The following is a 14451-nucleotide window of genomic DNA, read 5'->3' as shown; positions in this document are numbered from 1 at the left end:
TTGAGAATCCGCCTGCCGATGCAGGGGACACTGGTTTGTGCCCCCGGTCCGGGAAGATCCCACATGCCGCAGAGCAGCTGGGCCCATGAGCCATGGCTGCTGAGCCTGCGCGTCCGGAGCCTGTGCTCCGCAACGGGAGAGGCCACAACAGTGAGAGGCCCGCGTACCGCAAAAAAAAAAAAAAAGATCCTAAGTGGAGTTTACAAATACTACATGAAAAAATTAAACTAAGAAGTACAATTGAAAAGTATAAATGGAAAAATAAAAGGAGGAAGCATTTGCTAACAATCATCACAATAGAATAAGAATACTCCCCACAGTGAACATGCTGCAGTAAATTACAAAAAGCTCACCAATCTCTTGTGTAATTCCCCCTTTATGCTACATATCCTTGTGCAACATCTTTTTACTGTCCTAGAGAGTTTTGCTTTAAATTGTATGGAACTTAAGAAATGAACTATTGATGCTTCTCTCTGGTGCCCCCATTTTACCTTTTAAGTGACTCTTGTTCATCCCTTAATCAGACTTTTCTAATCACCTAACTCTTAATTAAATTAAGTACAATGGTCTTCTGAATCATTCAACCATAGTTTAATGATTTTTCAAAGTCACTTAATATTTGCCCATGAAAAATATGCAAAGCAGCTTTAGATAAAGACAAAAGAATTCTAGTGATATACACATCAAATTTTCCTGTCCCCATTTCTCCACATATAACTTTGCATAAACAGCCACAGACTAGCACACAAGGTACCTATCTACCTTGATAAATCTGCACCTTGAATTTGTAACCAGGCATTTCCTGGGCAACCAGTCTTTCAGGGAGTGTTCAAATATTTGTAGTGGGCCAGTTTGAGCTGCACATATTTTAGTTCTTATTCATGCATTCCTAATTTACAAGTTGTGAACCTGGTAAATTCCCATTTTGAGACTATTGCTCCTTCTTTTCTGTATGTGGTTCTTGAATTACCCTCTTACCTGTGGAGTATGAGTTACACTGATTGTCCAAAAAAAAAAAAGGAAAAACTTATTTTTTTCCCCTCTGAAATTATTTCCTAGGCTAATCTGTTTCTGTGTCCAATTCCCAATTTGACAAATGAGTCTATAGGTCTCTCAATCAAAAATTCTGCTCTGATACAAATGAAATTATTTACAAAACAGAAACAGATGCACAGACATAGGAAACAAAGTTACGGTTACCAAAAGGGAAGGTGGGGAGGGATAAATTAGGAGCTTGGGATTAACAGATACACACTACTATGTATAAAATAGGTAAACAACAAGGACAGGGAACTACATTCAGTATCTTGTAATAACCTGTAATGGAAAAGAATCTGAAAAAAGTATATACATACACATATATATAACTGAATCACTTTGCTGTATACCTGAAACTAACACAACACTGTAAATCAACTATACTTCAATTAAAAAATCAATTGTTCAATACTCCAAATGAAAAAAAAAATTCTGCTCTGAGAGATGTAGAGCTAGAGCTCTAGCTTCACAAAGACAGAGGCAGTGCACACTGTGTTTAAGAGCACAGATTCTACAGCCAGACTAAGTTTAAATCCCAGTTCTTATTAAATGTATGACCTTCAGCAAATTGCTCAACCTATCTGCCTCACTTTTCTCATTTATAAATGGGGATAACATTATCGACCTCATAGGGTTATTTTGAGGGTACAATGAGTTAATGTATCTAGAGCCTTAAAATAGTATCCAACATATAGTAAACACTAGGTAAGTGTATATACCTTGGGCAAGTTTCTTGACCATTCTTAAACCTCCATTTTCTCAACGGCAAACAGGGAATTATTGTGTTAAGTAACACACATTTTCTCCATAGAATTTACCACTTACCTATTCATTGCTTTACAATCTCTAACCCCCCAAACTTTGCCAGTTTTGTTCACTGCTATATTATCAATGCTTGAAACAGTGCCTATTATATAGTATGTGTCCCCAAAATATTTGTGGAATTAAATAAATACCAATCCTATTGAACAGAGCTCTCAACTCTGTCAGTGTAAAAGGATGAGGATTCGTTTAAATTTCTTCTCCTACATCCAATCAATCACTAATCCTATAGATTTTATTTCCTCAGCCCCACTCACATCCATCTTCTCATCTCTATTCCCCCTGCTACTGCCATAGCTCAGATCCTGTCATTTATTCTTTGGATAAATGTTCTTAAATGTTCTCTTTGACTCTACTTTCAGTCTCCTCAAAACTGTTCTCCACTGCTGCCGTCAGAGTGATTTTTCTGAAATGTAAATGTCATTTCATTTCCTTCCTTAAATTCTTTAAATGATTGCTCTTAATTTGTTATACAAGGTCCTTCAAGATCTGGTGCACAGTTCCAACCCAGCTTCATTTTGCCACACCTGCATTTGTGCATTACAAGCCTGTCTGAGTAACTAATTTATTTGCAGTTCCCCAACATGCAGTGTTCTTCATCCTTGTGAACCTTTGTACAGATTCTTCTCTCTGTATGGAAACCTCCCATTTTGGTTCATTCTTACTTCTACTTAAAAATTCGGAACCAACTCACATGTCACTTCTTTGAGCAAACCTCTCTTGACCTATCAATTTAGATTACATGCCTCTTCTCTGCACCCCTGTGGTAGTCAACGAATACATCTTTAACATTTAGCACAGTACATTATTGTCACTTACTAGATTGTGAACTCCCAAAGGTAAGTAATGTGTCATTCTTCTTTATATTCTTGGTCCTCAGATCATGCCCAAAGAGTAGAAGAAATTTAATAAATAAAGTTTATTAAATTCATTCAATTCAAAAATTGTTGAATTAATACAGCTCCTTCCTGAATTTAAATATATCTCTTCTTACTTGGATGCTTTCAATGCATCTAGACACTGTATCACCAGATCTACCCAAATCTCCACTTATTTCTAATTTTTCTACTTTCTTAAAGCCAACATCACAAAAACTCACTATACCCCTTGGTATGTGTATCACGTTCTTATAGCTTTCATAGTGTATGACACCCAGGTGTTGTCTTGCTCTGTTTGGTTCAGAATGAATTAAACTTGTAAGACATTGTGCCCTTCTTTGGCACCAAATGTATCATAGAAAGAACAAACAAATAAGTAAATCTCATGGGCAATTATTTCTTTTCCCATATCTCCTGAGTCGCAATTTATTTTCATCTCAACTATAATTTACGTATAAACAACATTATGAGGAATTTGCTATTTCTTTATATTTTTGGCAGGAAAAATATATGACATATGTGTGTATGTATGTGTGTTGAGAGGGGATATCCAGGCAAAATGGAGAAATTGTGGGTAGGGTGTCTAGGAGTGATGAAAGAGTATTTCTTGCCTGCTTGTTGCTTTCCTGGGGGTTCTTTTAGAAATCTCAGAAAAAGATCTTGGTGAATGTGATATGAGTATTGATATAAAATTATTTTGCTCCATATAAACTTACTCATCATTATTCTTAACACTATGTCCTTTAGCAATTTACAGTTGCCAGAGTATTTCTCTATAGATTCACTCTACCAATTCTCACAACAGTCCCATGAAGCTGGAGATATGGGTGTGTGTATGTGTGTGTGTGTGTGTGTGCGTGTGCATGTGTGTGATCATCTGTTTACAGAAAAGGCTCAAAAGGTTAAATGATTTGACTAAGATCACATGCCAAATAGATAGCAGAGACAGACTTTGAAACTTTGTTTTTGAATATTTGCCACCTCTTTTCTTTAATGTCTTTTCCCTTAACTTAAGCCTCAAATTAATATATTTTTCTTAAAAATAGCTTGAACAAGCAGTTAATTAAGGTTAGGTAAACACATTACAATTTGCAACTTTTTCTTTTTTTACATTTATAACTCTCCCTGTGATGGGAGCTTTCACTGTCAAGTCCACTTACTTCAGTCTTCCCAGACTACTCTCCCACTGTCCTTTTTATGCTCTTATTGTAAGAAAATGAGAAAATAAAAAGAAAGATAACAGGGAGCAGTGTCAAGGATAGTAAAGAGAGAGGAGAAATTAAATATTCTAGCATCAGTTTCTATGGACTCACTGAAATCAGAGAAAGTTACTGGTATGATGGAATGCATGGTAGGACATGATCCTCTATAGGGGAAATTATGCCTAGCATCATTTGGCATCAAGTCTTTTTATACCTTGCACTTAAAAAAAGGGCACAAAACATGAAGTAAGTGTATCACTCACAGGAGAAAGACAGTGCACATAGTCCCCAGAAGCTCACTTTATGCCTGAAACAATCTACCAAAAACGCTACAGAAGTCTACACCTCTAAGAGTAGGCATTCATCAGATCATTTTATTAGTGCTACTTATATTAGCCAAAATTATCTAATACTAATTCCTTATCCAAAATTACTGATAGTTCTTAGCTGTGACTAAATCCTATTCTCCTATCACTTCTCTAATTCAGACAAAAATAATTTTTAGTATAAATGCTAAAGTTAAGCTCATTAAAGATTTAGGACTTTATGATAAATATTACTGTTTCTCATATTTGTTATATTTTCCATCTATCTTTTTTCAACATTTTCATACAACTACCCAAAGCAGTTATGTGAAGAAATTGGGGTGTTCACTGAAAAAAATATTTTGCTTCCTTCCTTTTAAATTTTTTATTAGGCCTTATAGTATCAGAAGAGAATTTGATAGAGAAATATTAGGTGATGTGAACTTGTAACCTGATAGAAAAAATAAGGCAAAAAGACCTTCATGCAGTATTCTGAGTAATATAAGATCTAAAATATATACCTATAGATTTTATTTTATTTTTATTTTTTTATTTTTTTAATGACTGCTTTTTTTCTTTTTTTGGCTGCATTGGGTCTTCGTTGCTGCCCATGGGCTTTCTCTAGTCGCCGCGAGCACAGGCTACTCTTCGTTGCAGTGCGAGGGCTTCTCATTGCCGTGACTTCTCTTGTTGCGGAGCACGGACTCCAGGCACACGGGCTTCAGTAATTGTGACACACAGACTTGGTAGTTGTGGCTCGTAGGCTCTGCTCAGTAGTTGCGGTGCACGGGCTAAGTTGCTCTGCGGCATGGATCTTCCCGGACCAGGGCTTGAACCCGTGTCCTCCACATTGGCAGGCAGATTCTTAAACACTGCACCATCAGGGAAGTCCTATACCTATAGATTTTAGTAACCTGGTAATTATGCATACAAATTTGGAATCCTTTAAATTTTTGACCAAGTAGAATTTTGGATTAAATTTGAAATATAATAAAATTTGTAACATACATATTTACTATTAAAATAATCTCCCTTTTATTGCCTTTTATTGGCTTATGGAATAATCAGACTTTTGATAAGTCTGTTTCTACCTATGAAAATCTACTTAATGCATCCGAACATTGGGATAAGTGAAACTTCATTACCAAATGTTTGTAAGTGGCAGAATTTGGGGAGCAGGTACTAAAACATGGAGCAAAACCACTTAAGCAGCTTCTTCATAACAGTTCAGGCCATAGACAAAGTCATGGGGAAAAAATGCAGGGCTCCATGGTATTAGCAAGATCTGATAAAATTGCTTTAGCATAATACTAATGCATATGTATGGTGTACTGCAAGTTGAGTTCTCTAAAAGCAGACACTGTGACAGGGTTTAGGGTACAAGATATTTACTAGGAAACAACACCTGTAATGGGAAGGAGGAAGAGACAAGATTGGGCAGAGGAAGAAGCTGAACTATGATACTGGCTGAACAAAGTTCCATCCAGCTCAGCAGGAAGCTCTGGAGTAAGTATCTAGCTTCAGGCCTAAAAGCCCCAACCTTCACACTCCATGTCCTTCACTCAAATAGGAGAGCCCTGGGAAGGAAATGGCAGCTGAGGCAAAGCTGAAAGAGCTGACAGATGGAGGCTGTCTGCTTCCTGTACTCCTGTGGCTGGGCAGCAAGTACTTCACTGAAGAGGGGTCTGGATAGTGAATGCATCTCCATGTCTACCATAATGACTTCTCTTAAATACCAGTTTGTGGCATTATACGAAGTGTGGAAAATTACTTAGAAGGGAAGGGGGCTAGTGTGGTTACTTTTAACCTAAAGGTAAATAATAATAAGAATCTTTTCTATTCAAATAGAGTAGTTTGCAAATCTATCAAAGAGCACAGAAGATATACTAACTGTCAGAATGAAATTATAGACTAAAGAGGAAAATTAATTGTTGAGTATTTCATCTTCTTAAGCTAGATTCTGTTCAGATTTCTAAATTTTTCTTCTTTCCTCAAGTCTACAAAAGCAGCACAGGGAGCCCAGGGGGCTAATTATTTCTGACTGTAAATTACTTTTAAAAATTTCTAAATTAGAAAAAAATCTTTGGAGCTGAGCTCCCTTTTAAATTCTTCGATTAACTCCAAATTCTCAGCAAAACTACAAAAAAGATTTTAACTCTTGATCCAAAACCAATGATACTGATTAATTAAATAACATCCAGTACCTTTAGCTCAAGAATCAATGGTTCAAAGGTTTGATTGCTTTGCTGTTTAATATTTTTGCCTTTATCACACTCAGTTGTATGCTGGCAAATTAGCTCTCAAAGGGGCAAAAAAGGTGATTTAGAGCATTTGCCAATTTCCACAGTGTACTCACACCGTAACTGATTTCAACCCACCAACATAACGTCACCAAAGGAGCTAGGGAAAGATGCTCACAATTGGCTCTTGAGCACTAGTATGAGTTGGCTCCAGCACACCACTAATATACTGCACCTATTCCTTTCTTTTCTCCTTGTTTTCAGATTTTGTGGGAACCACACTACTTGTCATTTGGCAATGAATCCATTATTTTTAACATATATATTATAAAAGCCTTAAACATAAAACAGAATTATTTCAGTAGCTAGCAGGCTCTAACAGGTGATCCCCTAAATCCACATATTATATCAAATTTCTTTACATTATTTGTCATAAAAAGTCCATGGTTGAACATTTGGTGCACCTTACTAGGAATAAAAAAGAAAAACAATGGAAACTAAATCACAAAAACAAAAACAAATAACAACAAAAACAAAAACAAAAATACCTCCAAAGTAAATTCTGAAAAAAAGCACAAATAGAGTAAGATTCTGAAGAGAAAAAAAGCAAGACAAAGAAAAAATAAAATGTTAGGCAAATTTATTGGCACCACAACCCTTCCCCCTCAAGGTAAAAGCTGTTCTATCATCAATAAATACTGCTCATTCTGATAGTCTAGTAAGAGCTCTACCATATAACCTAGTGTTAATGTTTCTCAGTCTGCTTTCTTTCTGTCATTTGACGTACCATAATACCTGGCACTTGGTGTTAATTACTGGAAAAATGAATTGTAGACTTTTGCTTTTTTTTTTTTTAATTGGGGTATAGCTGCTTCACAATGCTGTGCTACACTTTTGTTGTTCTCACTTGGCCTTGCCCTTAGCATGTTTCTCTGACGCTCACTTTCAAACATACTAACCTAAGGCAGGGAGCTAGACTTACAGCTATTTTATCAGACTCTGATTGCTCATGGTCTTTACTCTTATACCCCTTCCTGTAACTATGAAAATAAATTAATAGAGCCTCTTGTTTCTTTCATGTCCTAAATTTAATGCAAGGATTTTATGCAATTATATAAATGGAGCCTTAAGGTCCTTCAAGTTTTACATGTAGCTGTAATAATTGTTCCTTGCTTGGAAAAATCATAACTTTAAGTTCATAGTGACAGCAACCTTGTCAAACTAGAAAGCTGTATGAATTTCAAAATTTTACCTAGATATTCCTGCTTATAATTGCAACTAGCTATACCTTGTATTCTTCAAAACAGGGAGAATTAGGTTCAAAAGTTTAATAAGATGTCCACTTACCCCAGAGTGTTTTGGTTTCTTTGGAGATCTTTAAAGTCCTACATTCTAAACCTAACTCTGTTAATAACTAGGACATAATGTGTGATCTTGGAAAACTCCATCTCTATCAGCCTGGGCTTCCTTAAGTGTAAAATAAATGGTTTGACCTGGGTCAGTGTTTTCCAGACTTTGTGGCTGAGACCAATTAGTGGGATAGAACTAGCATTTAAAAAATTGAATAGCGAAGAAGAGAAAAAGAGAGATAAAAAGAAAAAAGAAAGAAAGGGAAGGAGGAGAGAGAGGGAAAAGAGGGTAGAAGTAGAGAAAGAGATGATGAAAGAAATAAGAGGGAAAGAGAGAAAAGAGTGAAGAGAGATGAGAGAGAAAAGATAGTGAGAGAGAAAATGGAGAAGACAAGAGAAAATGAAAAAGAATAGAAAATAGAGTGAAAAGAGTAGAAGAAAAGAGGACCAGAGAAGAGGATGAAAAAAGAGGGAGAGAAGACAAAGAATAAATTGAAAAAGAAAAGAAGCTCTCATACAAAGAGCCCATGTAGTAAGACAAGAACCATTTAATGAAATTTTTGTTTCTGTTATATATACATATGTGTGTTGTGCTGCATGTGTATATTGGGTGGTGATGTAAAATATACTTCCTACTGTGTTAGTTTGGGAAAAAATAATTGCAACTGAGTGGTCTAGGTTATCCTCAAGATCCTTTCCAGCCAAACTGTCCAATTCCCTATAGATTTGTGTATTATACCTTTAAAATGAAAGTTTTAATTCAAAGGAGAATTAGGTGATAGAAAACAAATATATTAAACAGATTACAACTACTGATAGAACATATAATCCTAACCTTTCAGAAGGTTAGGCATCATCAGCCAAAGAAAGGTCTAAAACCAGGCTTTCTCAGCCAACATCTCAGGAAAAACAAAATCTTAAGAGAGGAAAAAACTTTTTCCAGATCAAGTCTCAGGATGAAAAGTGTTTCTCCCTCAAAGTGAAAAACAAATCTTGCCAATAAATCTTGAGTAAAGTCCTCCTAAATTATAGATTAAAACATTCTCCCAGAGCCTTGACACCATATGGATTTGGCTTCTAAAACTAACCCCAAAACAATGTTAATCCCAGCAAGATAACAACCTGCAGACTCTTCCTCTGTGGCTCCTGTGAACTGCAGTTCATCACGTGGTATGTATTGTGTCCTCTGTGAAAAGTTGGGCATTGATAGGTATACTTGTGACTCAAACACAGAACCAGCTAATATTGTTTAAGCGCTCCATTTCTGAAAAGATTGTTTGCAAGACAAAGACGAGTTGAGTCTCTAGCAATTCTCAAATAACATATTAACTATACCTTGCTGAAAAGTACAGTATATTACCATGTTCAATTTAAGGCAAGTAAAAAGTATGTAGTCTCTTATTTGGTCTGTAACTTTTTACTTCCAATATTTATAGGCAATGGACCTGTAGCATTTAGCCATTCCGCTTATAATCATTTTTTTTGTACTTGCTGATAAGATGCTCTGCAGTTGCTCTCACATTTTAAAATATAAGAACATTTTGTTTCCTTAGCTCCTTTAAGAGTTCTTTGAGAGAAAACCGTATGTCTCATATTTCCTATATTACCTTCATACACCTAGCTTTCTGTCATGTTACACAGAGAAGACATTCAGTGAAGGCTGTGAAATTAACTGCTCCCTTTTTTTCTTTATTGCTACCAGTGGTTTTTCCTATAGCTGATTACTAAAATAACAAATAGTAAAATAGTCCTTAAAAAATCTCCTTTTGGAGGAATAATTTTCAGTGTATTTTCTTGGGAGTTCCAGCAAGTGCTACTATTCTACTTAGTGTGATAACTGTCAAACCACAAATACTACCATCACATTTAAGGAATATACCCTGAATGTTGATAAAGCTAAAATACTTAGGCTATGATCAGTTAACAAGGCTAATTAAAGAATAGCATTAAGTGAAAAAAACTCAACATTTTATTTAACATGATTATTGTTCAACTGTCTCTCTTTCTAAACTGCGAGCTTCTTAAAGGCAGAGACACTATCTCTTCCCCTTGGTGTCTCCAGCTCCAGTACTAAGGCACTTAATAGATGTTTAAATAATTGAATCAGATCTACCACTTTCAAGATTTCTGGTTTTAACAGAATATAAGCAAGAATTACAGAAGTTATAAAGCTTAAAAAAGAGACTAGACAGTAAAAACCATAGCTCTTACTATTCTTTTTTGAAGTTTCCCCAAGGAACCACAGAGTTACTGACTTTCAAAAACTGCAGTAAAGTTCGATAATGCTAAATGAAGAATTCTAGACACCTAGAATATAAGGAGGTAATATCTGTAAAGGACTTATAAATGTCCTTAGCATATAATAAGTACTCAACATTACTTTTTTAATGAATATAAATTATTCACTAATTTAAAGATAAAAATGAGGGCCAATGAAATTTTGTAGTGTAAATGAATTCACAGTCCTATTTGCTCTTTCTAAGCATTTTAATTAATATCAGAGTCAATCCAAACATGTCACTAAAATGATTTTTTTAAATAGATCACTAAGAAAATTTTTTTCACTTATAAAATATATACTGTTTATTTCATTAAGACTACCAATTTTAATCAAGCAGGAACTGAAGAGACATTTCATCAACTGTTAAATCTCCAAATTGGATAGCTTAACCTCAGTCGGAAGATCAATGCCTATGGAATTTGACAAACCAACTCCTAATTTTCCATCATTCTATTTAATTCATGGAGTCAAGAGCTAAATATTTTAGTACAATTTGTTTCAGATATGTTTTTGAAATATCTCCTTCATTAAGTGATGAGCATACAAAAAAAGAAAAAAAGAACAATTTTGATCATCTCCTTTGTCCATTAAAATGATTTCAGATTTCAATTATTCAATTCAACAATATTCACTGAACATCCACCATGTACAAGGCACCAGGCTGTGCACGTTGGGAATATAAAAATGAGTGTGATCTCTGTCTTCAAAGATACTATGATCTTGTAGGAGGGATAAGACATGCACAAATAGCTAAAATATGGTGCATGTAGAAAGTACTGTAAGAAAAGCACAAGGGACTGTGTAAACTCAGAAGAGAAAAAGATGACTTTGGTTGGGGTAGGGGACGGAGTGGTGATAATCAGTGAAGTTTCCATGGAACAAGGCCTTAATGGAATTCTAGGCTTTTAAGTGCAAAGATGAATGTGAGGAGAAAAATGGGCATTTCGAGTAGAAAAAACAATACGACGATTGACTTGAAGATGGGAAAGCACAAATCATGTTCAACAAAGACAAGTTTGATTAACTAGCTAGCAAAAAGTAAAGCTGGAAATGAGCATAGGAACCGCCTTACGCAGAACCACGAAATTCAAGCTAAGAACTTTGAACTTTAAAATCCATTCACACACTGACACTCCAAAATATACATTTCTAGTCCTTATCTCTCTTTTGAATTCCAGACTTGTATGTCCTACTGCCTACTCAAGACCTCCAACTGGATCTCTAGTAGGTATTTAAACTTAACAATTCAACACCAAACTCTTGAATTCCTTCCCACTCCCTCTGATCCCACCTCACGCCCCAGTCCCTCACACTCACCCTCTGCTGATACTTGATCCTACAATTTTCCCCAGTGAATGGTAACTCCATTTTTCCATTTGCTTAGGTCAAAATCCTTGAAGTCACCCTTGACTTTCCTATTTCCCTTTCACTCTAAATCTCTTTGGCTACTTTCACAATATATCTAGAATCTACCTCTTCTCACTACTTCCACTGCCCTGGTCCAAGTTACCAACATTTCTTGCCTAAATAAGCCTTCTCAGGGTCTCCCAGTTTCTACTCTTGCCCCCTTCAGTCTATTTTGCAACAAAATAGCCAGAACGGTCCCATTAAAACCCAAATCAGGGCTTCCCTGGTGGCGCAGTGGTTGCGCGTCCGCCTGCCGATGCAGGGGAACCGGGTTCACGCCCGGGTCTGGGAGGATCCCACGTGCCGCGGAGCGGCTGGGCCTGCGCGTCCGCAGCCTGTGCTCCGCAACGGGAGAGACCACAGCAGAGGGAGGCCCGCATACCACACACACACACACACAAAACCCAAATCAGATCATGCCCTTCTTTTCAATGGCCTCCTATCCCACTTAAAGGTCAAAGTCCTGACAATGATGTAAAAGACCCTCTCTATTCTCATTTCCTACCCTTCTCCCTTCTGTTCACACCTTAAACTTATGCCCATACTCACCAGCCATACCGGTCCCTTGATGTTCCTTAAATAGAGAAGGCTTCCTCCCACCTTAAGGGTCTTCACATCTGCTGTGACCTCTGCCTGAAAGGGTCTTATTACACATATCCACATTACTTGCTTCCACAATTGCTTCAGGTCTTTGTTCAAATGTTACCTTCTTCATACGTACTTACTCAAACACACCATTTTTAAATTTCAATACCTCTTTCCCACTTCCCTATTTTTCCTTCAAAACAGTTCTTATAACATGCCATAATTTTACTTTTCTCATTTATGCTTGCCTCCCCCCAGCAGAATATAAGCTCAGCAGGGCAGCAATTTTTGTAGACTGCATTATCCTCAAAGACTAGAAGATTGTCAGAAACATAACAAGTGCTTTATGATAATTTTTTAAATAAATCAAAATCATAGTCAACAAGACACCACCAGAAATTTCTGAGCAGAAGAAACGCACAATAAGAAGTGTGCTTTAGGGAGAATACATTGGAATGAGTGTGTAGAGTGAAGTGGAGCGGGACAGACTGAAGGTGAGGAGATAATTTAAGACTGTATTTCAGCAGTGTGGGCATGAGCTGATGCTAACCTGAACCATGTTAGTAACAACGGGAATGAAACACAGAAGACAGATACGAGACATTTGCAAGTAAATTGGACTAGAATTGGCAATTCTATGGTGCATGGAGGAAATGCAGGGATCAAGTACGACTTGAAGTGACGATGTTATTTATAAGAACAGGAAATATAAAAAGAGAGGCAGACAACAAGTATCGTGAAAAAATGCTCAGCATCACTAGTCATTAGGGGAATGCAAATCAAAACCATGAGATATCACCTCACACCTGTTAAAATGGCCATCACCAAAAAGACAAGAGATAACAAATGCTATGAAGATGTGGAAAAAAGGTAACCCTTGTACACTGCTGATAGGAGTGTAAACTGGTACAGCCACTATGCAAAACAGTATGCAGGATCTTCAAAAAATTAAAAATAGAGCTACCATATGATTCAGCAATTCCACTTCAGAGAATCTATCCAGAGGAAACAAAAACATTAACTTGATATCTGCACCCCCATGTTCATAACAGCATTATTTTCTATAGCCAGGACATGGAAACAACCTATGTCCATCAGTGGATGAATGGATAATGAAGTTGTCGTATATATACGATGGAATATTATTCAGTCATAAAAAATGAGGAAAGCCTGCCATTTGTAACAACATGGATGGACCTTGATGGCATTATGCTAAGTGAAATACGTCAAACTGAGGAAGACAAATACTGTATGATCTCACTTATACGTGGAATCTAAAAAAAAAAAAAAAACACCATAGAAAAAGAGAACAGATTTGTGGTTATCAGTGAGGGGAGGGGTAACTGGAAGAAGATGAAAAGGTACAAATTTCCAGTTATAAGATAAATATTGAATAAGTACTAGGGATGTAATATACAACATGAAGACTATAGTTAACACTGCTGTATAATATATACAAAAATTGTTAAGAGAGCCAATCCTAAGAGTCCTTATCACTAGGAAAAAAAAAAGTTTTCTTTTGCTTTTAATGTACCTATAACAGATGATGGGTGCTAACTAAAGTCATTGTATTAATCATTTCACAAGATATGTAAGTCAAACTATTATGCTGTATACCTTGAATTTATACAGTGATGCGTGAAAATTATATCTCAGTAAAACTGGGGAAAAGAGAGGCAGATTTATATTGAAATGATATTGATTGCTCATTTTGGATAACATTGTAAACAAAAAAGGGAAAGTATAATAAATTTAACCTAATTAATTCACGTCAGAAATAAGGAGCCTAAAATTTTCTTTGACACTCATTTCTGAAGATCCTACTGTTTTTCATATTCAAATGCACTCCAAATCTGGAACAAAGATGGTTAGTCATTAGCTTAAGTGGTTTGGCATGTGTTACTTCTACTAAAACATGGCTTCTTATGGAAAGCACGGTACATACTTCTGGATAGCAAGCAAGGATGCTAAGGAAAAGCACCTGGGAGGAAATGGCTTTTACTTTTTTCTTCTCTAAGTCACACAGTCACCATTTCACATTCTAAGTGAATAAACCACCCCATTCTCCTTCAGTTAGACCGTGATGGCTGTACACAGGGCTCAGATATTTTCAGGATTTATCTGTACACTAGCAGAAATAGCCATGCAGGTGAAAATGATGCTTTTTCTACTACAACTGCTCATGACATATGAAAATTCTGATTCACTCATGAAGGCCAGTTTGATAATCAAATGCAGTCAGAAGAGTTATCTGTCAGCTGTCCATTATTACAAATAAAATCAGCAGTTTTCTCACCTTTTCTGCTGTGCCTGTCATGTATGGTAGAAAGTTGTTCCCATGAAA

The 14451-nt window shown here is 36.3% G+C and overlaps 1 protein-coding gene across 12 annotated transcripts in view; it reads right to left on the bottom strand.

Moving 5' to 3' along the window:
• The window catches only part of LOC102980368 (transcription factor SOX-6), a 297561-nt gene that overhangs the window by 180339 nt on the left and 102771 nt on the right, over positions 1-14451 (bottom strand). For 2 of the 12 annotated variants that reach the window (XM_028500841.2, XM_028500842.2), the window contains exon 1: positions 2680-4502. The exons of the other annotated variants lie outside the window; for them this stretch is intronic. In XM_028500841.2, coding sequence (XP_028356642.1) covers positions 2680-2715 — 36 coding nt within the window. In that variant the 5' untranslated portion in view covers positions 2716-4502. Of the gene's footprint in view, positions 1-2679; positions 4503-14451 lie in introns of those variants that run through there. 12 annotated transcript variants of the gene reach the window in all.

This window comes from Physeter macrocephalus, chromosome 16 (genome assembly GCF_002837175.3).
Source record: "Physeter macrocephalus isolate SW-GA chromosome 16, ASM283717v5, whole genome shotgun sequence".
NCBI classification, from domain to species: domain Eukaryota; kingdom Metazoa; phylum Chordata; class Mammalia; order Artiodactyla; family Physeteridae; genus Physeter; species Physeter macrocephalus.
Note: the sequence above shows the minus strand (reverse complement) of the source record. Positions and strands in the feature narration are given on the sequence as shown.